The 25,145-nt window shown below is 43.2% G+C and overlaps 1 protein-coding gene across 1 annotated transcript; it reads left to right on the top strand.

Moving 5' to 3' along the window:
- Positions 1-959: 959 nt before the first annotated feature.
- ZFTRAF1 (zinc finger TRAF-type containing 1) lies at positions 960-24,517 on the top strand. Its single transcript, XM_041714126.2, has 4 exons — positions 960-1,359; positions 11,372-11,610; positions 20,517-20,728; positions 24,113-24,517. The coding sequence occupies exons 1-4, from the start codon at positions 1,027-1,029 to the stop codon at positions 24,502-24,504; spliced, it is 1,176 nt and encodes a 391-aa protein (XP_041570060.2). The 5' UTR covers positions 960-1,026; the 3' UTR covers positions 24,505-24,517.
- The last annotated feature ends 628 nt before the right edge of the window (positions 24,518-25,145 follow it).

Raw genomic sequence — 25,145 nt, forward strand, 5'->3', positions numbered from 1 at the left:
ACTGGGGTGACATTGATGGTGACACTGATGGTGGCACTGGGGTGACACTGATGTGACACTGATGGTGGCACTGATGGTGGCACTGGGGTGGTGGCACTGTGGGGACACCAATAAAGGCACAGTGGCACTTGGATGACATTGGTGGTGGCACTGATGGTGGCACTGATGGTGACACTGATGGTGGCACTGAGGTGGTGGCACTGGTCCATACTGGTTCAAACTGGATCAAACTGGTCCATACTGGTCCATACTGGTTTATACTGGTCCATACTGGTTTATACTGGTTTATACTGGTTTATACTGGTCCATACTGGTTTTACTGGTCCCATATCAGTCTATACTGGTGCATACTGGTCTATACTGGTCCATACTGGTCCCATACTGGTCTATAATGCTCCAAACTGGTTTATACCGGTTCATACTGGTTTTTACTGGTCCTCACTGTCCATGCTGGTCCCATACAGGTCTATAGTGTTCCATACTGGTTTATACTGGTCCATACTGGTCTATAATGCTCCACACTGGTTTATACCGGTTCATACTGGTTTTTACTGGTCCTCTCTGCTCTATACTGGTCCATACCGGTCCATACTGGTCTATACTGGTTTATACTGGTCCATACTGGTCCATACTGGTTTATACTGGTCTATACTGGTCCCATAGCACTCTACACTGATTTATACTGATTTATACTGGTCTATACTGGTCCATACTGGTTTATACTGGTCCATACTGGTTTATACTGGTGCCCCCCCGCGCTCCCCCCCCTCCTTCCCGTAGCCCCGCCCCCATCCCCTCCTCACCCTCCCATTGGCCCACCCCTTCCATGACATCACCAAACCACGCCCCCTCCATCACCTCCCCTCACCTCCCCTTCCCATTGGCCGCCTCACCCATCAATCCACTCTTCTCAGCCTCCTATTGGCTGTCGCATTTCCCGCCCCGCCCCTCGCGTCTTCCCATTGGCTACACCGCTGAGGGGGAAAGCCGTGAGGGCGCCCAAGATGGCGGCGGGGTGAGGCGGCGATGGCGGCGGCGATGTCGGGGCCGGAGGAGCGCGATGGCGGCGGCGGCCCCGCCGCTCCCTCCGCTCCTTCCGCGCCCGTTCCCGCGGCCTCAGCCGCCATCAGCGGAGGAGGAGGAGGGGAAAGCGGGGAAGAAGCGGCGGCGCTGCTGATGGAGGCGGGAGGAGATCCCGACGCGCCGCCCAAGAAGCGGCTGAGGGCGGCGGGGAGCGGCGGCGGCGGCGGCGGCGGCGGCGCTGAGGGGGCGGCGGGGAACGTGAAGTTGGAGGAGCGGCTGCACTCGGTGCTTTGCTGCACCGTGTGCCTCGATCTGCCCAAGGCCTCCGTCTACCAGGTATGGGGGGGGGGGACGTGGGGACAGGGGGACAGGGGGTGGTGGCACTGGGACATCCCCCTTGGGGACATGGGGACAGAGATTTGGGGACATGGGGACAGGGGGACAGTGGTGGTGGCACTGGGACACCCCCCTTGGGGACATGGGGACGGGGGTTTGGGGATTTGGGGACATGGGGACAGTGGTGGTGGCACCAGGACACGCCTGTGGGGACATGGGGACAGGGATTGGGGACATGGGGACATGAGGACATGGGGACATGGGGACAGCAGTGGTGGCACAGGGACATCCTCAGGTGGCACCAGGACATCTTCAGGGGACAGGGGCACCCCCCTTGGGGACATGGGGACAGGCGGTGGTGGCACTGGGACATGGGGACAGGGATTTGGGGACATGGGGACAGGGATTGGGGACATGGGGACATGGGACAGGGATTTGGGGACATGGGGACAGGGATTTGGGGACATGGGGACATGGGACAGGGATTTGGGGACATGGGGACAGGGATTTGGGGACATGTGATGGGGATTTGGGGACATGGGACAGGGATTTGGGGACATGGGACAGGGATTGGGGACATGGGACAGGGGTTTGGTGACACGGGGACAGCGGTGGTGGCACCAGGACATGGGACAGGGATTTGGGGACATGGGACAGGGATTGGGGACATGGGACAGGGGTTTGGTGACACGGGGACAGTGCTGTGGTGGCACCAGGACATGGGACAGGGATTTGGGGACAGAGATTTGGGGGTTTGGGGACATGGGGACAGGGATTTGGGGACATGGGGACAGGTGGTGGTGGCACCGGGACACGTCTGTAGGGACATGGGGACAGGATTTGGGGACATGGGGACAGTGGTGGTGGCATTTGGACATGGGGACAGTGATTTGGGGACATGGGGACAGTGGTGGTGGCACTGGGACACCCCTGTGGGGACATGGGGACAGGGATTTGGGGACATGGGGACAGCAGTGGTGGCACAGGGACATCCTCAGGTGGCACCAGGACATCTTCAGGGGACAGGGACACCCCCCTTGGGGACATGGGGACAGGCCTGAGGTGGCACTGGGACATGGGGACAGGGATTTGGGGACATGGGGACAGGCCTGAGGTGGCACTGGGACATGGGGACAGGGACTGGGGACATGGGGACAGGGATTTGGGGACATGGGGACAGGGATTTGGGGACATGGGGACAGGGATTTGGGGACATGGGGACATGGAGACAGGGATTTGGGGACATGGGGACAGGCCTGAGGTGGCACTGGGACATGGGGACAGGGACTGGGGACATGGGGACAGGGATTTGGGGACATGGGGACAGGGATTTGGGGGTGTGGGGACATGGGGACAGGTGGTGGTGGCACCAGGACACACCCCTTGGGGACATGGGACAGGGATTTGGGGACATGGGGACAGCAGTGGTGGCACCAGGACATCTTCAAGGGACAGGGACACCCCCCTTGGGGACATGGGGACAGTGGTGGTGGCATTCAGATACCCCTTGGGGACATGGGGACAGTGGTGGTGGCATTCAGATACCCCTTGGGGACATGGGGACAGGGCTGAGGTGGCACTGCCACACCCCCCTGGTGGCCATGTCACCCTTTGGTGGCCCTGTCACCCTTTGGTGGCCCTGTCACCCTCCTGGGCCACCAAAGTCCCTTTTGGGGCCACCAAAGTCCTTCAGGGCCACCAAAGTCCCCTCAGGGCCACCAAATTGTCCCTTCAGGGCCACCAAAGTCCCCTCAGGGCCACCAAAGTCCCCTCAGGGGCCACCAAAGTCCCCTCAGGGCCACCAAAGTCCCCTCAGGGGCCACCAAAGTCCCCTCAGGGGCCACCAAAGTCCCTTTTGGGGCCACCAAAGTCCCCTCAGGGGCCACCAAAGTCCCTTTTGGGGCCACCAAAGTCCCCTCAGGGCCACCAAAGTCCCCTCAGGGGCCACCAAAGTCCCCTCAGGGCCACCAAAGTCCCCTCAGGGGCCACCAAAGTCCCCCCAGGGGCCACCAAAGTCCCCTCAGGGCCACCAAATTGTCCCAGGGGCCACCAAGACGAGGCTGGAGGAGTTAATTGGGGATTAATTAATAACGGAGCCAATTAATCAATTGATTGGTTGGTTGGTTGGTTGGTTCGGGGATTGATTAGTTGGGTCTGGGGTGTGTTAGTCAAGAAATTTAATTAATTTAATTAATTAATTTAATTAATTTTATTAATTTAATTAATTTAATTAAATTAATTAAACTAATTCATTAAATTAAATTAATTAAATTAATTGAATTAATTGAATTAATTGAATTAATTAAATTAAAGCTGGGATCTGTTAGTTAATGCTGGGATTAATTAATCGCGAATTGGGATCTGATTAATTGATTGATTGGTTTAGGGATTGATTAGTTAGCTCTGGGGTTTGTTAATTAGTTAAATTAGTTAGTGTAATTAAATTAAAGCTGGGATTTGTTAATTAATCCTGGGTTTAATTAAAGATGGGAATAATTAATTCCAAATTGGGATCCAATTAATTGATTAATTGATTAAATGATTAGTTCAAGGATTGATTAGTTAGCTCTGGGATTCGTTAATTAATTAATTTAATTAAATAAAGTAATTAAGGAAATTAAATTAATTAAAACTGGGATTTGTTAATTAATCCTGGGATTAATTAAGGTTTGGATTAACGAATCTCAAATTGGGATCTGGTTAAGTGATTAATTGATTAAATGATTGGTTCAGGGATTGATTAGTTAGCTCTGGGGTTTGTTAATTAATTAATTAAATTAATTAAAATAAAACTGGGATTTCTTAATTAATGCTGGGATTAATTACAGCTGGTGTTAATTAATCCCAAATTGGGATCCAGTTAATTAATTAATTAATTGGTTGGTTGATTCAGGGATTGATTAGTTAGGTCTGGGGTGTTCATTAATTAATTAAATTAATTAAATTAATTAAATTAATTAAAGCTGGGGTTTGTTGATTAATCCTGGGTTAATTAAATATGAGATTAATTAATCCCAAATCAAGATCCAATTAATTGATTGATTGGTTCAGGGATTGATTAGTTAGCTCTGGGAGTTGTTAATTAATTAATTTAATTTAATTAAAACTGGGATTTGTTAATTCTGCAGTTAATTAAAGTTGGGATTTAATTAATTAATTAATTAATAATCCCAAAATGGGATCAAATTAACTGATTAATTGATTGATTAATTAATCAGTTTATTATTTCAGGGATGGATTATTAGTTCTGTAATTTATTGATTAATTCTGGGATTAATTAAAACTGCAATTAAGTGCAGGACTGGAGCCAATTAATTGATTAATTGAGTGATTAATTATTCCAGGCATTGATTAATTAATTCCACAATTTATTTTTAATGGGATTAATTAATCCTAGGATGGGATCAAATTGTTTGGTTAATTTAGATACTAATTAATTGATTAATTGATTAATTATGCGTGGATTAATTAATCCTGGGATTGATTAATGAGCTATGGGGTTTATTAATGAATTCTGAGATTAATCAATTCAGGGATTAATGAATTAACTCAAGAATTGATTGATTAGTTCTGGGATTTGATAATTAATTTTAGGATTTATTCAAATCGGGATTAATTAATTCTGACATTAATTTAAACGAGCATTAATTAATTCCAGGATGGGAACCAATTATTTGATTAATTGACTGATTAATCTAGGCATTGATTAATTTATTCTGGAACTTGTTAAAGACAGGATTTAATTAATTCTGAGGTTAATTAATCCTAGGATGGAATTAAATCCAGGGATTAATTAAACCAGGGATTTAATTAATTCTGGGATTAATTAAACATGGGATTTAATTAATTCTGGGGTTAATTAATGCCAGGATTAAATTAAATCCAGGAGATCATTTAACCTGGGATTAATGAGATTCCAGAATTAATTAATCCCTGGATTAATTAATGGATTTAATCCCACCATGACATTAATTAAAGCTAGATTGAATTAAATCCCAGGATTAATTAAATCCTGGGATTAATTAAACCCAGATTTAATTAAATCTCAATTTTAACTAAATCCTGGGATTAGTTAAAGACAGACTTAATTAAATCCTGATTTTATTTAAATCCTGTAAATAATTAACACAGACTTAATTAAATCCTGATTTTAATTAAACACAGACTTAATTAAAAGCAGATTTTAATTAAATCCTGGGATTAATTCAATCCCAGATCTGATGCCAGCCTGGGATCAATGGAAATCAATGGGGATCAATGGGAATTGGGAATCAATGGGGATCAATGGGAAATTTGGGGATCAATGGGGATCAATGGGAAATTTGGAATCAATGGGGATCAATGGCAATTGGGGATCAATGGGGATCAATGGGAAATTTGGGATCAGAGAGGAATTGGGGATCAATGGGAAATTGGGAATCAATGGGAAATTTGGAATCAAGGGGGATCAATGGAAAATCAATAGGGAATTGGGGATCAGAGGGGATCAATGGGGAATTGGGGATCAATGGGAATTGGGAATCAATGGGGATCAATGGGAAATTGGGAAGCAATGGCGATCATTGGGAAATTTGGAATCAATGGGGAATTAATGAGGAATTCCAATGGAGATCAATGTGGAATTGGGAATTATTTGGGATCAATGGGAATTGGGCATCAGTGGGGATCAATGGGAAATTTGGGATCAATGGGGAATTGGGGATCAATGTGGAATTGGGAATTAATGGGGATCAATGGGAATTGGGCATCAAAGGGGAATCAATGGGGAATTAATGGGGATCAATGGGAATTGGGAATCAATGGGGAATTCCAATGGGAAATTGGGAATCAATGGGGAATTCCAATGGGAAATTCCAATGGGAGAATTAGGAATCAATGGGAAATTCCAATGGGAAGTTCCAGGGGGGAATTCAAATGGGAAATTGGGAATCAATGGGGAATTCTAATGGGGAATTCCAATGGGGAATTGGGAATCAATGGGGAATTCCAATGGAAGAATTAGGAATCAATGGGAAAATCCAATGGGGATTTTGGAATCAATGGGAAATTCCAATGGGAAATTCCAATGGGAAATTCCAATGGGGAATCAATGGGAATTCCAATGGGAAATTGGGAATCAATGGGGAATCAATGGGAAATTCCAATGGGAAATTGGGAATCAATGGGAAATTCCAATGGGAAATTGGGAATCAATGGGAAATTCCAATGGGAAATTCCAATGGGGAATCAATGGCAATTCCATTGGGAAATTGGGAATCAATGGGAAATTCCAATGGGAAATTAGGAATCAATGGGGATCAATGGGGATCGATGATAATTGGGAATCAATGGGAATCAATGGGAAATTTGGGATCAATGGGAAATTTGGGATCAGTGGGGATCAATGGGAAATTTGGAATCAATTGGGATCAATGGGGATCAATGGGAAATTTGGGATCAATGGGGATCAGTGGGGATCAATGGGAAATGGGGATCAATGGGAAATTGGGGATCAATGGGGATCAATGGGGATCAATGGGAAATGGGGATCAATGGGAAATTGGGGATCAATGGGAATCAATAGGGAATTTGGGATCAATGGGGAATTTGGGATCAATGGGAATTGGGAATCAATGGGGATCGATGGGAATTGGGGATCAATGGGAATTGGGAATCAATGGGGATCAATGGGAAATTTGGAATCAATGGGGAATTGATGAGGAATTCCAATGGAGATCAATGTGGAATTGGGAATTAGTGGGGATCAATGGGAAATTGGGGATCAGAGAGGAATTGGGGATCAATGGGAAATTTGGAATCAATGGGGATCAATGGGAATTGGGAATCAATGGGGATCAATGGGAAATTGGGGATCAGTGGGGATCAATGGGAAATTTGGCATCAAACAGGAATTGGGGATCAATGGGGATCAATGGGAAATCAATGGGAAATTTGGAATCAATGGGGAATTGATGAGGAATTCCAATGGAGATCAATGTGGAATTGGGAATTAGTGGAGATCAATGGGAATTGGGCATCAAAGGGGATCAATGGGAAATTGGGGATCAGAGAGGAATTGGGGATCAATGGGAAATTCGGAATCAATGGGGATCAATGGGAAATTGGGAAGCAATGGCGATCATTGGGAAATTTGGAATCAATGGGGAATTAATGAGGAATTCCAATGGAGATCAATGTGGAATTGGGAATTAATGGAGATCAATGGGAAATCGGAAATTAATGGGGAATTCCAATGGGAAATGCCAGTAGGGATCAATGGGGAATCAATGGGGAATTCCAATTGGGAATCAATGGGAAATTCCAATGGGAAATTCCAATGGGAAATTCCAATGGGAAATTTGGAATCAATGGGAAATTCCAATGGGAAATTCCAATGGCGAATCAATGGGGAATTCCAATGGGAAATTGGGAATCAATGGGGAATTCCAATGGGAAATTCCAGTGGGAAATGGGGAATCAGTGGGGAATAAAGGGGGTTCAATGGGGATCAATGGGAAATTGGGAATCAATGGGGAATCAATGGGAAATTCCAATGGGAAATTGGGAATCAATGGGGAATCAATGGGAAATTCCAACGGGAAATTGGAAATCAATGGGAAATGCCAATGGGAAATTCCAATGGGAAATTCCAGTGGGAAATTGGAAATCAATGGGAAATACCACTGGGAAATTCCAATGGGGAATTTGGAATCAATGGGGAATCACTGGGGAATTCCAATGGGAAATTTGGAATCAATGGGGAATTCCAATGGGAAATTGGGAATCAGTGCCAAATTCCAATGGGGAATCAATGGGAAATTGGGAATCAATGGGGAATCAATGGAAAATTCCAATGGAGAAATAGGAATCAATGGGAAATTCCAATGGGGAATCAATGGGAAATTGGGAATCAATGGGGAATTCCAATGGGGAATTCCAATGGGAAATTCCAATGGGAAATTGGGAATCAATGGGGAATTTCGATGGGGAATTCCAATGGGGAATTTGGAATCAATGGGGAATCACTGGGGAATTGGAAATCCATGGAGAATCAATGGGGAATTGGGAATCAATGGGAAATTCCAATGGGGAATTGCAATGGGGAATTGCAATGGGAAATTCCAATGGGAAATTGGGAATCAATGGGGAATCAATGGGGATCAAAGGGAAATGGGGATTCAATGGGGAATTCCAATGAGAAATTCCTGTGGAAAATTGGAAATCAATGGGAAATGCCAATGGGAATTTCCAATGGGGAATTCCAATGGGAAATTGGGAATCAATGGGGAATTCCAATGGGAAATTGGGAATCAATGGAGAATCAATGGGGAATTCCAATGTGGAGTCAATGGGGATCAATGGGAAATGAGGAATCGATGGGGAATTCCAATGGAGAATTAGGAATCAGTGGGAAATTCCAATGGAGAATTAGGAATCAATGGGAAATTCTAATGGGGAATTGCAATGGGGAATTCCAATGGGGAATTGGGAATCAATGGGGAATGAATGGGGAATTCCAATGGGAAATTTAGAATCAATGGGAAATTCCAATGGGAAATTGGGAATCAATGGGAAATTCCGATGGAGAATTAGGAATAAATGGGTAATTCCAGTGGGGAATCAATGGGGAATTCAAATGGGAAATTTGGAATCAATGGGAAATTCCAATGGGAAATTCCAATGGGAAATTGGGAATCAATGGAGAATCAATGGGGAATTCCAATGGGAAATTGGGAATCAATGGAGAATCAATGGGGAATTCCAATGTGGAATCAATGGGGATCAATGGGAAATGGGAAATCAATGGGGAATTCCAATGGGAAATTCCAATGGGAAATTGGGAATCAATGGAGAATCAATGGGGAATTCCAATGGGAAATTGGGAATCAATGGAGAATCAATGGGGAATTCCAATGGGAAACTGGGAATCAATGGGGAATTCCAATGGGAAATTCCAATGGGAAATTGGGAATCAATGGGGAATCTATGGGAAATTCCAATGGAGAATTAGGAATCAATGGGAAATTCCAATAAGGAATTCCAAGGGGGAATTCCAATGGGAAATTTGGAATCAATGGGGAATCAATGGGAAATTCCAATGGGAAATTGGGAATCAATGGGGAATTCCAATGGGGAATTCCAATGGGAAATTGGGAATCAATGGGAAATTCCAATGGGAAATTGGGAATGAGTAGTGAGGTCCAGTGGGAGATGTGGAACCAATGGGGAATTAAATGACCGCCCCGTGCCTCAGTTTCCCTTCTCCTACTGCAACAACCCATTCCTTTAGCATTAAATTGCGAAAAATCCCTAAAAATCCCTAAAAATTCCGGATTTTTTTTGGAATTCCCAGTGCACCAACGGGCACCTGATGTGCGCGGGCTGCTTCATCCACCTGCTGGGAAATGGGAATGGATGGGGATCCATGGGGATCAATGGGGATCAATGGGGAATATCAGTGGGGAATTGGGAATTAACGGGGAATTCCAATGGGAAATTGGGAATCAATGGGGAATTCCAATGGAGAATTAGGAATTAATGGGAAATTCCAATGGGGAATCAATGGGAAATGGGGAATCGATGGGGAATTCCAATGGGAAATTGGGAATCAATGGGGAATTCCAATGGGAAATTGGGAATCAATGGGGAATCAATGGGAAATTGGGAATCAATGGGAAATTCCAATGGGAAATTGGGAATCAATAGGGAATCAATGGGGAATTCCAATGGGAAATTGGGAATCAATGGGGAATTACCAATGGGGAATCAATAGGAAATTCCAATGGGAAATTCCAATGGGGAATTTGGAATCAATAAGGAATTCCAATGGGAAATTGGGAATCAATGGAGAATCAATGGGAAATTCCAATGGGGAATTGGGAATCAATGGGGAATCAATGGGAAATTCCAATGGGGAATCAATGGGGAATTCAAATGGGAAATTTGGAGTCAATGGGGAATTCCAATGGGAAATTCCAATGGGAAATTGGGAATCAATGGGGAATTCCAATGGGAAATTGGGAATCAATGGGGAATCAATGGGAAATTCCGATGGAGAATTGGGAATCAATGGGAAATTCCAATGGGGAATCAATGGGGAATTCCAGTGGGAGATGCGGAACCAATGGGAATCAAATGACCGCCCCGTGCCTCAGTTTCCCTTCTCGTACCCCAACAACACATTCCATCATCGCTAAAAATTGGTAAAAATTCCCAAAAATCCCTAAAAATTCCCGGTTTTTTTTGGAATTGCCAGTGCACCAACGGGCACCTGATGTGCGCGGGCTGCTTCATCCACCTGCTGGAAATGGGAATGGATGGGGATCCATGGGAATCAACGGGGATCAATGGGGAATGTCAGTGGGGAATTGGGAATTAATGGGAAATTCCAATGGGGAATTGCAATGGGGAATCAATGGGGAATCAATGGGAAATTCCAATGGGAAATTGGGAATCAATGGGAAATTCCAATGGGAAATTGGGAATCAATGGGAAATTCCAATGGGGAATCAATGGGAAATTGGGAATCAATGGGAAATTCCAATGGGAGATTGGGAATCAATGGGAAATTCCAATGGGAAATTCCAATGGAGAATTATGAATCAATGGGAAATTCCAATGGGAATTAGGAATCAATGGGAAATTCCAATGGGAGACTCCAATGGGAAATTCCAATAGGGAATCAATGGGAAATTGGGAATCAATGGGAAATTCCAATGGGGAATTCCAATGGGAAATTGGGAATCAATGGGGAATTCCAATGGGAAATTGGGAATCAATGGGGAATCCAATGGGGAATCAATGGGAAATTGGGAATCAATGGGGAATCAATGGGAAATTCCAATGGGAAATTGGGAATGAGTGGGGAATTACAATGGGAGATGCGGAACCAATGGGGAATCAAGTGACCGCCCCGTGCCTCAGTTTCCCTTCTCCTACTGCAACAACACAGTCCATCAAGATCACATTGCGAAAAATTCTTAAAAATTCCTAAAAATCTTCAAAAATTTCCAATTTTTTTTGGAATTCCCAGTGCACCAACGGGCACCTGATGTGCGCGGGCTGCTTCATCCACCTGCTGGCCGACTCGCGGCTGAAGGAGGAGCAGGCCACCTGCCCCAACTGCCGCTGCGAGATCTCCAAGAGCCTCTGCTGCCGCAACCTGGCCGTGGAGAAGGCGGTCAGCGAGCTGCCGGCCGAGTGCGGCTTCTGCGCCCGCCAGTTCCCCCGCTCCCTGCTCGAGCGGCACCAGAAGGAGGAGTGCCAGGACAGGTCGGGAATTTCGGGAATTTTTTTGGGAATTTTTGGGGATTTTTGGTGATTTTTGGTGGTTTTTTGGTGGTTTTGGGGAGGTTTTAGGTGGTTTTGGGATGGTTTCCCACCTTAAAGTTCTTGAGATGTTCCTTGGAGCATCACCAGTTCCCCGCTCCCTGCTCGAGCGACACCAGAAGGAGGAGTGCCAGGACAGGTTGGGAATTTTTTGGTAATTTTTGTGGATTTTCGAGAAAATTTTGAAGTTTTGTGGCGATTTTTGGGGTTTTTTTGGTGGTTTTGGGGTTGATTTTGGTGGTTTCTTGATGGTTTCCCACCTTAAAGTTCTTGAGATGTTCCTTGGAGCATCACCAGTTCCCCGCTCCCTGCTCGAGCGCCACCAGAAGGAGGAGTGCCAGGACAGGTCGGGAATTTTTGGGAATATTTTTGGGAATTTTTGGGGATTTGTGGTGATTTTTGGTGATTTTTAGGGATTTTTCTGGGTTTTTTTGGTAGTTTTGGGGAGGTTTTTGGTGGTTTCGGGATGGTTTCCTACCTTAAAGTTCTTGAGATGTTCCTTGGAGTGCCACCAGAAGGAGCGTGAGGATGGTGAGGGATTGACAAGGGACTTTTTGGGAATTTTTTGGGGTTTTTTTGGGATTTTTCGGTATTTTTTAGGGATTTTTGGTGGTTTTTAGATGGTTTCCTACCTTAAAGTTCTTGAGATGTTCCTTGGAGCAGCACCAGAGAAAGTGTTAGGTCGGGAATTTTTTAGGGATTTTTTGGGATTTTTGGGGATTTTTCTGTGTTTTTTTGGTGGTTTTGGGGAGGTTTTTGGTGGTTTCTTGATGGTTTCCCACCTAAAAGTTCTTGAGATGTTCCTTGGAGCGCCACCAGAAGGAGCGTGAGGATGGTCAGGGATTGACAAGGGAATTTTTTGGAGTTTTTTGGGGATTTTTTGGTATTTTTTAGGGATTTTTGGTGGTTTTGGGTGGTTTCCCACCTAAAAGTTCTTGAGATGTTCCTTGGAGCAGCACCAGTTCCCCCACTCCCTGCTCGAGCGCCACCAGAAGGAGGAGTGCCAGGACAGGTCGGGAATTTCGGGAATTTTTTGGGAATTTTTTGGGGATTTTCAGGGAAATTTTGGAGTTTTGTGCTGATTTTTGGTGGTTTTTGGTGGTTTTTGGATGGTTTCCCACCTTAAAGTTCTTGAGATGTTCCTTGGAGCACCAGCAAAGAGGGTTTGAGGATCGATGAGACATGGAGAATGATTTTTGCGATTTTTTGGGGATTTTTTTGGGGATTTTTTTGGGATTTTTTGGGATTTTTGGTGGTTTTGGGGAGGTTTTTGGCGGTTTCTTGATGGTTTCCCATCTAAAAGTTCTTGAGATGTTCCTTGGAGCATCATCAGTTCCCCCGCTCCCTGCTCGAGCGCCACCAGAAGGAGGAGTGCCAGGACAGGTCGGGAATTTTGGGAATTTTTTGGGGATTTTTTGGGGATTTGTGGTGATTTTTGGGGTTTTTTTGGTGGTTTTGGGGCTGTTTTTGGCAGTTTCTTGATGGTTCCTCACCTAAAAGTTCTTGAGATGTTCCTTGGAGCGCCACCAGAAGGAGCATGAGGATGGTGAGGGATAGACAAGGGAATTTTTTGGAGTTTTTTGGGGATTTTTTGGTGTTTTTTAGGGGTTTTTGGTGGTTTCTTGATGGTTCCTCACCTAAAAGTTCTTGAGATGTTCCTTGGAGCATCACCAGTTCCCCACTCCCTGCTCGAGCGCCACCCGAAGGAGGAGTGCCAGGACAGGTCGGGAAATTTCGGGAATTTTTTGGGGAATTTTTGGGGATTTGTGGTGATTTTTGGTGGTTTTTTGGTGGTTTTGGGGTGGTTTTAGGTGGTTTCGGGATGGTTTCCCACCTAAAAGTTCTTGAGATGTTCCTTGGAGCATCACAAGTTCCCCCGCTCCCTGCTCGAGCGCCACCAGAAGGAGGAGTGCCAGGACAGGTCGGGAATTTCGGGAATTTTTTGGGAATTTTTTGGGGATTTTTGGGGATTTTCAGGGAAATTTTGGAGTTTTGTGGTGATTTTTGGTGATTTTTTGGTGTTTTTGGGGAGGTTTTTGGTGGTTTCTTGATGGTTTCCCACCTTAAAGTTCTTGAGATGTTCCTTGGAGCAGCACCAGAGAAAGTGTTAGGACACGCCGGGAATTTTTTGGGAATTTTTTTGGGATTTTTTGGGATTTTTTGTGGTTTTGGGGAGATTTTTGGTGGTTTCTTGATGGTTTCCCACCTAAAAGTTCTTGAGATGTTCCTTAGAGCAGCACCAGTTCCCCGCTCCCTGCTCGAGTGCCACCAGAAGGAGGAGTGCCAGGACAGGTCGGGAATTTCGGGAATTTTTTGGGGATTTTTTGGGGATTTTTGGGGAAATTTTGGAGTTTTTTTGTGATTTTTGGTGGTTTTTTGGTGGTTTTGGGGTTGATTTTGGCGGTTTCTTGATGGTTTCCCACCTTAAAGTTCTTGAGATGTTCCTTGGAGCGCCACCAGAAGGAGCGTGAGGATGGTGAGGGATTGACAAGGGACTTTTTTGGAATTTTTTGGGTTTTTTTTGGGATTTTTCGGTATTTTTTAGGGATTTTTGGTGGTTTTGGGATGGTTCCTCACCTAAAAGTTCTTGAGATGTTCCTTGGAGCATCACCAGTTCCCCGCTCCCTGCTCGAGCGCCACCAGAAGGAGGAGTGCCAGGAGAGGTCGGGAATTTCGGGAATTTTTTGGGGATTTTTGGTGATTTTTGGGGTTTTTTTGGTAGTTTTGGGGAGGTTTTTGGTGGTTTCTTGATGGTTTCCCACCTTAAAGTTCTTGAGATGTTCCTTGGAGCGCCACCAAAGAGAGTTTGAGGATAGATGAGACATGGAGAATGGGTTTTTGGGATTTTTTGGGGATTTTTTTGGGATTTTTTGGGATTTTTTTTGGGGATTTTTTTTTAGTATTTTTTAGGGATTTTTAGGGTGGATTTTGGGGGTTTTGGGATGGTTTCCCACCTAAAAGTTCTTGAGATGTTCCTTGGAGCAGCACCAGAAGGAGGAGTGCCAGGACAGGTCAGGAATTTCAGGAATTTTTGGGGGATTTTTTTGGATTTTGTACTCTGGTTTTCCGTTTTTATCCTGAATTTCCCACTTTGATTTTCCATTTTTCTCCCAGATTTTCCATTTCTCTCCCAAATTTTCACATTTCTCTCCCAAATTTCCAACTCCGATTTTCCATTTCTCTCCCAAATTTCCCGCTCTGATTTTCCATTTTTATCCCAAATTTCCCACTCTGATTTTCCATTTCATCCCAAATTTCCCACTCTGATTTTCCATTTTTATCCCAAATTTCCAACTCTGATTTTCCATTTCTCTCCCAAATTTCCAACTCTGATTTTCCATTTCTCTCCCAAATTTTCCCATTTCTCTCCCAAATTTCCAACTCCGATTTTCCATTTTTATCCCAAATTTCCCCCTCTGATTTTCCACTTTTATCCCAAATTTTCTCTCTTGATTTTCCATTTTTATCCCAAATTTCCCGCTCTGATTTTCCATTTTTATCCCAAATTTCCCAGTCTTGATTTTCCATTTTCATCCCAATTTTTCTATTTATCTCCCGAATTTCCATTCTGATTTTCCACATTCATCCCAAATTTCCAACTCTGATTTTCCATTTTTATCCCAAATTTCCCGCTCTGATTTTCCATTTCATCCCAAATTTCCCACTCTTGATTTTCCATTTTTCTCCCAGATTTTCTCATTTCTCTCCCAAATTTCCCAGCCTGGTTTTTCTGTTTTTCTCCCAAATTTTCCCATTTCTCTCCAAATTTCCAACTCCTATTTTCCATTTTTATCCCAAATTTCCCAATCTGATTTTCCAATTCTTTCCCCAAATTTTCCATTTCAATTTTCCATTTCTCTCCCAAATTTTCTCCTCCGATTTTCCATTTTCTCCCAAATTGTTCCATTTCTCTCCTGAATTCCCACTCTGATTTTCCACATTTATCCCAAATTTTCCCTCTTGATTTTCCATTTCTCTCCCGAATTTTCCACTCTGATTTTCCATTTCATCCCAAATTTTCCATTCTGATTTTCCACATTCATCCCAAATTTTCCAATCTGTTTTTTCCATTTTTATCCCAAATTTCCCACCCTGATTTTCCATTTTTATCCCAAATTTTCCATTTTTCTCCCAAATTTTCCCATTTCTCTCCCAAATTTCCAACTCCATTTCCATTTTTATCCCAAATTTCCCACTCTGATTTTCCATTTTTATCCCAAATTTCCCACTCCAAATTTTCCATTTTTTCCCAAATTTCCCACTCTGATTTTCCATTTTTGTCCCAACTTTTCCATTTCTTTCCCAAATTTCCCCCTCCGATTTTCCATTTCATCCCAAATTTTCCACTCTGATTTTCCATTTCTCTCCCAAATTTCCCAACTTGGTTTTTCTGTTTTTCTCCCAAATTTTCCCATTTCTCTCCCAAATTTCCCACCCTGATTTTCCGTTTTTATCCCAAATTTCCCCCTCTGGATTTTCCATTTTTATCCCAAATTTACCACTCTGATTTTCCCATTTTCTCCCAAATTTCCCACTTCGATTTTCCATTTTTCTCCCAAATTTCCCATTTCTCTCCCAAATTTTCCCATTTCTCTCCCAAATTTCCAACTCCGATTTTCCATTTTTATCCCAAATGTCCCACTTCGATTTTCCATTTTTCTCCCATATTTCCCATTTTTGTCCCAAATTTCCCACTTTTCTCCCAGATTTTCCATTTTTCTCCCAAATTTCCCAATTTTCTCCGATATTTTCCATTTTTCTCCCATATTTCCCATTTTTCTCCCAAATTTTCCCATTTCTCTCCCAAATTTCCCCCTCCGATTTTCCACATTCATCCCAAATTTTCCAATCTGGTTTTTCCATTTTTATCCCAAATTTCCTACTTCGATTTTCCATTTTTCTCCCAGATTTTCCATTTTTCTCCCAGATTTTCCCTTTCTCTCCTGAATTTCCACTCTGATTTTCCATATTTATCCCAAATTTCCCACTCTAGATTTTCCATTTCTCTCCCAAATTTCCCACTCTGATTTTCCATTTTTATCCTAAATTTTCCCACTCTGATTTTCCATTTTTATCCCAAATTTCCCACTCTGATTTTCCATTTCTCTCCCGAATTTTCCACTCTTGATTTTCCACATTCATCCCAAATTTTCCAATCTGGTTTTTCCATTTCATCCCAAATTTCCCACTCTGATTTTCCACTTTCATCCCAAATTTTCCACTCTGATTTTCCACATTCATCCCAAATTTCCCCTCTGATTTTCCATTTCATCCCAATTTTTCTATTTATCTCCCAAATTTCCAACTCCGATTTTCCATTTTTATCCCAAATTTCCCACTCTGATTTTCCATTTTTATCCCAAATTTCCCACTCCGATTTTCCATTTTTATCCCAAATTTCCCACTCTTGATTTTCCATTTTTCTCCCAAATTTCCCATTTTTCTCCCAGATTTTCCATTTCTCTCCCAAGAACACCGTGAATATCCCCAAAATATCCCCGAAAATTCCCGAAAATTCCCGAAAATTCCGGAAATTCCGTGTTTCCTTAGGGTGCCGCAGTGCCAGTACAAGCGGCTCGGCTGCCCCTGGCAGGGCCCGTTCCACGAGCTCTCGGTGCACGAGGCCGAGCTCCCAAATTTCCCCAAATTTCCCCAAATTTCCCCAAATTTCCCCAAATTTTCCACTTTTCTCCCCAATTTCCCGCTCAGCTTTTCTGTGTTTCTCTGTTCCTGATTTTCCATTTTTCTCCCAAATTTCCCACTCCGATTTTCCACATTCATCCCAAATTTCCGACTTTGGTTTTCCATTTTTATCCCAAATTTCCCAGTCTGGATTTTCCATTTTTCTCCCAGATTTTCCTTTTCTCTCCCAAATTTCCAACTCCGATTTTCTACTTTTATCCCAAATTTCCAACTTTGGTTTTCCATTTCTCTCCCAAATTTCCCACGCCAATTTTCCGTATTCATCCCAGATTTTCCCTTTTTCTCCCAAATTTCCCACTCTTGATTTTCCATGTTTTTCCCAAATTTCCCACCCTGATTTTCCATTTCTCTCCTAAATTCCCACTTTGATTTTCCATTTTTATCCCAAATTTCCCAGTCTTGATTTTCCATTTCATCCCAATTTTTCCCTTTCTCTCCTGAATTCCCACTCTGATTTTCCCGTTTTTATCCCAAATTTCCCACTTTGATTTTCCATTTCTCTCCCAAATTTCCAATTCCGATTTTTCATTTCATCCCAAATTTCCCACTCTGATTTTCCATTTTTCTCCCAAATTTTCTCATTTCTCTCCCAAATTTCCCGCTCCGATTTTCCATTTTTATCCCAAATTTTCCCACCCTGATTTTCCATTTTTATCCCAAATTTTCCCACCCTGATTTTCCCTTTTTATCCCAAATTTCCCGCTCTGATTTTCCACTTTTATCCCAAATTTCCGACTTTGGTTTTCCATTTTTATCCCAAATTTTTCAATCTGGTTTTTCCATTTCATCCCAAATTTTCCACCCTGATTTTCCATTTTTATCCCAAATTTCCCACTCTGATTTTCCATTTTTCTCCCAAATTTCCCATTTTTCTCCCAAATTTTCCATTTTTATCTCCCAAGAACACCATGAATATTCCCAAAATATCCCCGAAAATTCCCGAAATTCCGTGTTTTTCCTTAGGGTGCCGCAGTGCCAGTACAAGCGGCTCGGCTGTCCCTGGCAGGGCCCGTTCCACGAGCTCTCGGTGCACGAGGCCGAGCTCCCAAATTTCCCCAAATTTCCCCAAATTTCCCCAAATTTCTCCCAAATTTCCCCAAATTTCCCACTTTTCTCCCCAATTTCCCGCTCAGCTTTTCCGTGTTTCTCTCTCCCAAATTTTCCCTTTCTCTCGCAAATTTCCCCCTCTGATTTTCCATTTTTATCCCAAATTTCCCACTCTGATTTTCCATTTTTATCCCAAATTTCCCACTCTGATTTTCCATTTTTCTCCCAGATTTTCCATTTCTCTCCCAAATTTTCCCATTTTTCTCCCAAATTTCCCACTTTGATTTTCCATTTCTCTCCCAAATTTTCCCTTCCAATTTTCCATTTTTCATCCCAAATTTTCCTTTTCTCTCTTGGATTTCCCACTCTAATTTTCCACATTTATCCCAAATTTCCCACTCTTGATTTTCTGTTTCATCCCAAATTTCCCACTCTAGATTTTCCATTTTTATCCCAAATTTCCCACCCTGATTTTCCCGTTTTCTCCCAAATTTCTCACTCCTGATTTTCCATTTCTCTCCCAAATTTCCCATGCCGATATTCCACATTTATCCCAAATTTTCCATCTTGATTTTCCATTTCTCTCCCAAATTTCCCAACTTGGTTTTTCTGTTTTTCTCCCAAATTTTCCCATTTCTTTCCCAAATTTCCCGCTCTGATTTTCCCCTTTTCTCCCAAATTTCCCACTTTGATTTTCCATTTTATCCCAAATTTCCAACTCTGATTTTCCATTTTTATCCCAAATTTCCCACTCTGATTTTCCACATTCATCCCAAATTTTCCAATCTGGTTTTTCCATTTTTATCCGACATTTCCCCCTCTAGATTTTCCAGTTTTATCCCAAATTTCCAACTCCGATTTCCCATTTTTATCCGACATTTCCTCCTCCAGATTTTCCATTTCATCCCAAATTTCCCCCTCTGATTTTCCATTTTTCCCCCAAATTTCCCATTTTTCTCCCAGATTTTCCGTTTCTCTCCCAAAATATCCCCGAAAATTCCGGAAATTCCGTGTTTTCCTCAGGGTGCCGCAGTGCCAGTACAAGCGGCTCGGCTGTCCCTGGCAGGGCCCGTTCCACGAGCTCTCGGTGCACGAGGCCGAGCTCCCAAATTTCCCCAAATTTCCCCAAATTTCCCCAAATTTTCCACTTTTCTCCCCAATTTCCCGCTCAGCTTTTCCGGGTTTCTCTCTCCCGGATTTTTCCATTTCTCTCCCAAATTTCCTGCTCTGATTTTCCTTTTTTATTCCAAATTTCCCACTTCGATTTCCCATTTTTCTCCCAAATTTCCGACGCCGATTTTCCACATTTATCCTAAATTTTCCCTCTTGATTTTCCATTTTTATCCCAAATTTCCCAGTCTTGATTTCCCATTTTATCCCAGATTTTCCATTTTTCTCCCAAATTTTCCCATTTCTCTCCCAAATTTCCCCCTCTGATTTTCCATTTTCATCCCAAATTTTCCAATGTGGTTTTTCCATTTCTCTCCCAAATTTCCCACTCTAGATTTTCCATTTCATCCCAAATTTCCCACTCTTGATTTTCCATTTTCATCCCAAATTTTCTATTTATCTCCTGAATTTCCATTCTGATTTTCCACATTCATCCCAAATTTTCCAATCTGATTTTCCACATTTTTATCCCAAATTTCCCACTCTTGATTTTCCATTTCATCCCAAATTTCCCAGTCGTGCTTTTCCATTTTTCTCCCAGATTTTCCATTTTTATCCCAAATTTCCCAGCCTGATTTTCCATTTTTATCCCAAATTTCCCACTCTTGATTTTCCATTTTTCTCCCAGATTTTCCCATTTCTCTCCCAAATTTCCAACTCCGATTTTCCATTTCATCCCAAATTTCCCACTTTGATTTTCCATTTCTCTCCCAAATTTCCAACTCCGATTTTCCACTTTTATCCCAAATTTTCCCACACTCATTTTCCACATTTTTATCCCAAATTTCCCGCTCTGATTTTCCATTTTTCCCCCAAATTTCCCATTTTTCTCCCAGATTTCCCGTTTATCTCCCAAGAATATTCCCAAAATATCCCCGAAAATTCCCAAAAATTCCCAAAAATTCCCGAAATTCCGTTTTTTTCCTTAGGGTGACGCAGTGCAAGTACAAGCGGATCGGGTGTCCCTGGCAGGGCCCGTTCCACGAGCTCTCGGTGCACGAGGCCGCCTGTTCCCACCCCACCAAGACGGGCAACGAGCTGATGGAGATCCTGGACGAGATGGACCAAACGCGCAAGAAGGAGATGCAGCTCTACAACAGCATCTTCAGCCTGCTCAGCTTCGAGAAGATCGGCTACACCGGTACGAGAATCCTGAAAAATTCCCAAAATTCCCAAAATTCCACAAAATTCATGGAAATTCCACAAAAATCTGGAGGTTTTTTGAAGGTTTTTTGGGTTCTCCAAGGGTTTTTCATGGTTTTCTGAAGGTTTTTTGGGGTTTTCCAAGGGTTTTCCATGGTTTTCCGAAGGTTTTTTGAGGTTTTCTGAAGGTTTTATGGGGTCTCCTGAAGGTTCTCCAAGGGTTTTCCATGGTTTTCTGAAGGTTTTATGGGGTCTTCTGAAGGTTCTCCAAAGGTTTTCCATGGTTTTCTGAAGGTCTTCCGAAGGATTTTCGAGGTTTTCTGAAGGTTTTATGGGGTCTCCTGGAGGTTCTCCGAGGGTTTTCCATGGTTTTCTGAAGGTTTGTCGAGTTTTTTTGAAGGTTTTATGAGGTCTCCTGGAGGTTCTCCAAGGGTTTTCCATGATTTTCCAAAGGTTTTATGGGATCCTCCAAGAGTTTTCTGAAGGTTTTTTGGGGTCTCCTGGAGGTTCTCCAAGGGTTTTCCATGGTTTTCTGAAGGTTTTCCAAAGGATTTTCAAGGTTTTCTGGAGGTTTTTTGGGGTCTCCTGAAGGTTCTCCAAGGGTTTTCCATGGTTTTCTGAAGGTTTTCCAAAGGTTTTTTGAAGGTTTTATGAGGTCTCCTGGAGGTTCTCCAAGGGTTTTCCATGGTTTTCTGAAGGTTTTCCGAAGGTTTTTTGAGGTTTTATGGAGTTTTTATTGGGTTCTCCAAGGGTTTTCCATGGTTTTCTGAAGGTTTTCCAAAGGAATTTTGAGGTTTTATGGAGTTTTTATTGGGTTCCTCAAGGGTTTTCCATTGTTTTCCGAAGGTTTTCCAAGGTTTTCTGAAGGTTTTATGGGGTCTCCTGGAGGTTCTCCAAGGGTTTTCCATGGTTTTCTGAAGGTTTTCCAAAGAATTTTTGAGGTTTTCTGAAGGTTTTATGGGGTCTCCTGGAGGTTCTCCAAGGGTTTTCCATGGTTTTATGAAGGTTTTATGGGGTCTTCTGAAGGTTCTCCGAGGGTTTTCCATAGTTTTCCAAAGGTTTTATGGAAAAGGAGATGCAGCTCTACAACAGCATCTTCAGCCTGCTCAGCTTCGAGAAGATCGGCTACACCGGTACGGCAATCCCAAAAATTTCCCAAAATTCCACAAAATTCCCAAAATTCCACCAAATTCTGGTGGTTTTCTGGAGGTTTTTCGGGGTTTTTTGAAGGTTTTTTGAGGTTTTATGAAGTTTTTATTGGGTTCCTCAAGGGTTTTCCATGGTTTTCTGAAGGTTTTTTGAGGTTTTTTGAAGGTTTTTTGAGGTCTCCTGGAGGTTCTCCAAGGGTTTTCCATGGTTTTCAGACGGTTTTCCAAAGGTTTTTCGAGGTTTTCTGAAGGTTTTATGGGGTCTTCTGAAGGTCCTCCAAGGGTTTTCCATGGTTTTCTGAAGGTTTTTCGAGGTTTTCTGAAGGTTTTCCAAAGGTTTTTTGAGGTTTTTTGAAGGTTTGTCGAGGTTTTCTGAAGGTTTTATGAGGTCTCCTGGAGGTTCTCCAAAGGTTTTCCATGGTTTTCTGAAATTTTCCGAAGGTTTTTCGAGGTTTTATGAAGTTTTTATTGGGTTCTCCAAGGGTTTTTGATGGTTTTCTGAAGGTTTTCCAAAGGATTTCCGAGGTTTTCTGAAGGTTTTATAGGGTCTCCTGGAGGTTCTCCAAGGGTTTTCCATGGTTTTCTGAAGGTTTTCCAAAGGTTTTTTGAAGGTTTTCTGAAGGTTTTATGGGGTCTCCTGGAGGTTCTCCAAGGGTTTTCCATGGTTTTCTGAAGGTTTTTCGAGGTTTTTTGAAGGTTTTTTGAGGTCTCCTGGAGGTTCTCTAAGGGTTTTCCATGGTTTTCCAAAAATTTGGTGGGGTTCTCTGAGGGTTTTGTGAAGGTTTTTTGGGTTCTCCAAGGGTTTTCCATGGTTTTCTGAAGGTTTTCCGAAGGTTTGTCGAGGTTTTCTGAAGGTTTTTTGGGGTCTCCTGGAGGTTCTCCAAGGGTTTTCCATGGTTTTCCAAAGGTTTTCCAAAGGTTTTTTGAGGTCTTCTGGAGGTTCCCCAAGGGTTTTCCATGGTTTTCTGAAGGTTTTCCAAAGGAATTTTGAGGTTTTATGAAGGTTTTATGAGGTCTCCTGGAGGTTCTCCGAGGGTTTTCCATGGTTTTCCAAAGGTTTTATGGGGTTCTCTGAGGGTTTTGAGAAGGTTTTTTGGGGTTCTCCAAAGGATTTTTGAGGTTTTCTGAAGGTTTTATGGGGTCTCCTGGAGGTTCTCTGAGGGTTTTCCATTGTTTTCTGGAGGTTTTTTGGGATTTTCCAAGGGTTTTCCATGGTTTTCCAAAGGTTTTCTGAAAAAGGAGATGCAGCTCTACAACAGCATCTTCAGCCTGCTCAGCTTCGAGAAGATCGGCTACACCGGTACGGGAATCCAGAAAAAGTCCCAAAATTCCACAAAATTCCCAAAATTCCACAAAATTCTGGTGGTTTTCTGAAGGTTTCTCGGGGTTTTTTGAAGGTTTTTTGAGGTTTTATGGAGTTTTCATTGGGTTCCTCGACGGTTTTTTCCAACCTCTCATCCCAAATTTTTTTCCCCTTTTTTTTTTCCCCCCAGAGGTGCAATTCCGCCCGTACCGCACCGACGACTTCATCACGCGGCTGAGGGCTCTGGGTGGGACTGGGATGGACTGGGATGGACTGGGATGGACTGGGATGGGACTGGGATGGACTGGGATGGACTGGGATGGACTGGGATGGACTGGGATGGACTGGGATGGACTGGGATGGACTGGGATGGACTGGGATGGACTGGGATGGGATTGGGATGGATTGGGATGGGTTGGGATCCCATTTTTGGAGCATCATGGAAAATCCAGTTTAGGATGTGGTGATAATTCTGGGAATTTTGTAGGATCCTGGTGAATCCTTTTAGGATCTGATGATAATTTTGGGAATTCTGTAGGACAACAATGAGTCCTTTTGGATCCCATTATAATTCCAGGGATTTTGTAAAATCCTGGTGAATCCTTTTGGGATCCGGTGATAATTCCAAGAATTCTATAGGATAATGGTGAATCCTTTTGGATCCCATAATAATTCCAAGAATTTTTTGGAATCTTGTTGAATCCCATTTGGGATCTGGTGATAATTTTGGGAATTTTGTCAAATCCTGGTAAATCCTTTTAGGATTTGATGATGTTTTATGGGAATTCTGTAAGATAACGACAAATCCCCGTAGATTCTGTAGACGACTCCACCAACGACGAATCCGCAGGAACTCGGTGACAATTCCCACCCCATCCCAACCTTTTTCCGACCTTTTTCCAACCTCTCATCCCAAATTTTTTCCCCCCAGAGGTGCAATTCCGCCCGTACCGCACCGACGACTTCATCACGCGCCTTTACTACGAGACGCCGCGGCTGACGGTCCTCAACCAGACGTGGGTTCTGAAGGCGCGCGTCAACGACTCGGAACGCAACCCCAACCTGTCCTGCAAACGCACCTTGAGCTTCCAACTGATCCTCAAGAGCAAAGTCAACTCCCCCATGGAATGTTCCTTCCTTCTTCTGGAAGGTCCCTACGACGACGTCAAGATCAACCCGGTCATCTACCACTTCGTCTTCAGCAACGAGAGCAACGAGACCGATTACATGGCGCTGCCCATCGTCGATTCCGTGGAGTGCAACAAACTCTTGGCGGCCAAAAACATCAACCTGCGGCTTTTTATATTCCAGATCCAAAAATAAAACGTGACTTTTTTTGAGGGGTTTGGTTTTTGGGGTGGGGTGGGAGGAGAAAAGAGGCGGCGGTGGTGGAGGAGTTGGGTGGTTGGTGGTGGTGTTGGGTTGTTGGTGGTGTTGGGTTGTTGTTGGTGGAGTTGGGTTGTTGTTGGTGTCGGAAATGGACAAAATTTGGTGGTGAGCGGATGGAATTGGATTGGAACCATCAAAAAACGGCAAAAATGGGTTGAAATCACCAAAAAAATGGGTTAAAAGTGGTAAAAATGGGTGGAAACCAGAAAAAAATGGGTTGAAAGTGATAAAAATAGGTTAAAAGTGGTAAAAGTGGGTTGAAACCATCATAAAATGGGTTGAAAGTGGGTTGAAAGCAGCAAAAAATGGGTTTAAAGTGGCAGAAATGGGTTGAAACCACCAAAAAAATGGGTTAAAAGTGGAAAAAATGGGTTGAAATCACCAAAAAAATGGGTTGGAAGAGATGAAAGTTGGTGGGGAAGAGACAAAAATTGGTCATGAAGAGACGAAAGTTGATGTTGAGCAGATGGAATCGGATTGGAACCATCAAAAATGGGTTGAAATCACCAAAAAAATGGGTTAAAAGTGGTAAAAATGGGTGGAAACCAGAAAAAAATGGGTTGAAAGTGATAAAA

The sequence above is a fragment of the Taeniopygia guttata genome, chromosome 2, assembly GCF_048771995.1.
Source record: "Taeniopygia guttata chromosome 2, bTaeGut7.mat, whole genome shotgun sequence".
NCBI lineage: Eukaryota > Metazoa > Chordata > Aves > Passeriformes > Estrildidae > Taeniopygia > Taeniopygia guttata.

Excerpts from the sequence above, each read along its gene's own strand:
- ZFTRAF1 (XM_041714126.2), top strand. The coding sequence starts at position 1,027 with ATGGCGGCGGCGATGTCGGGGCCGGAGGAGCGCGATGGCGGCGGCGGC. Across the intron at positions 11,611-20,516 it reads AAGGAGGAGTGCCAGGACAG|GGTGACGCAGTGCAAGTACA; the intron begins GTCGGGAATTTC and ends TTTTTTCCTTAG. Across the intron at positions 20,729-24,112 it reads CGAGAAGATCGGCTACACCG|AGGTGCAATTCCGCCCGTAC; the intron begins GTACGAGAATCC and ends TTTTCCCCCCAG.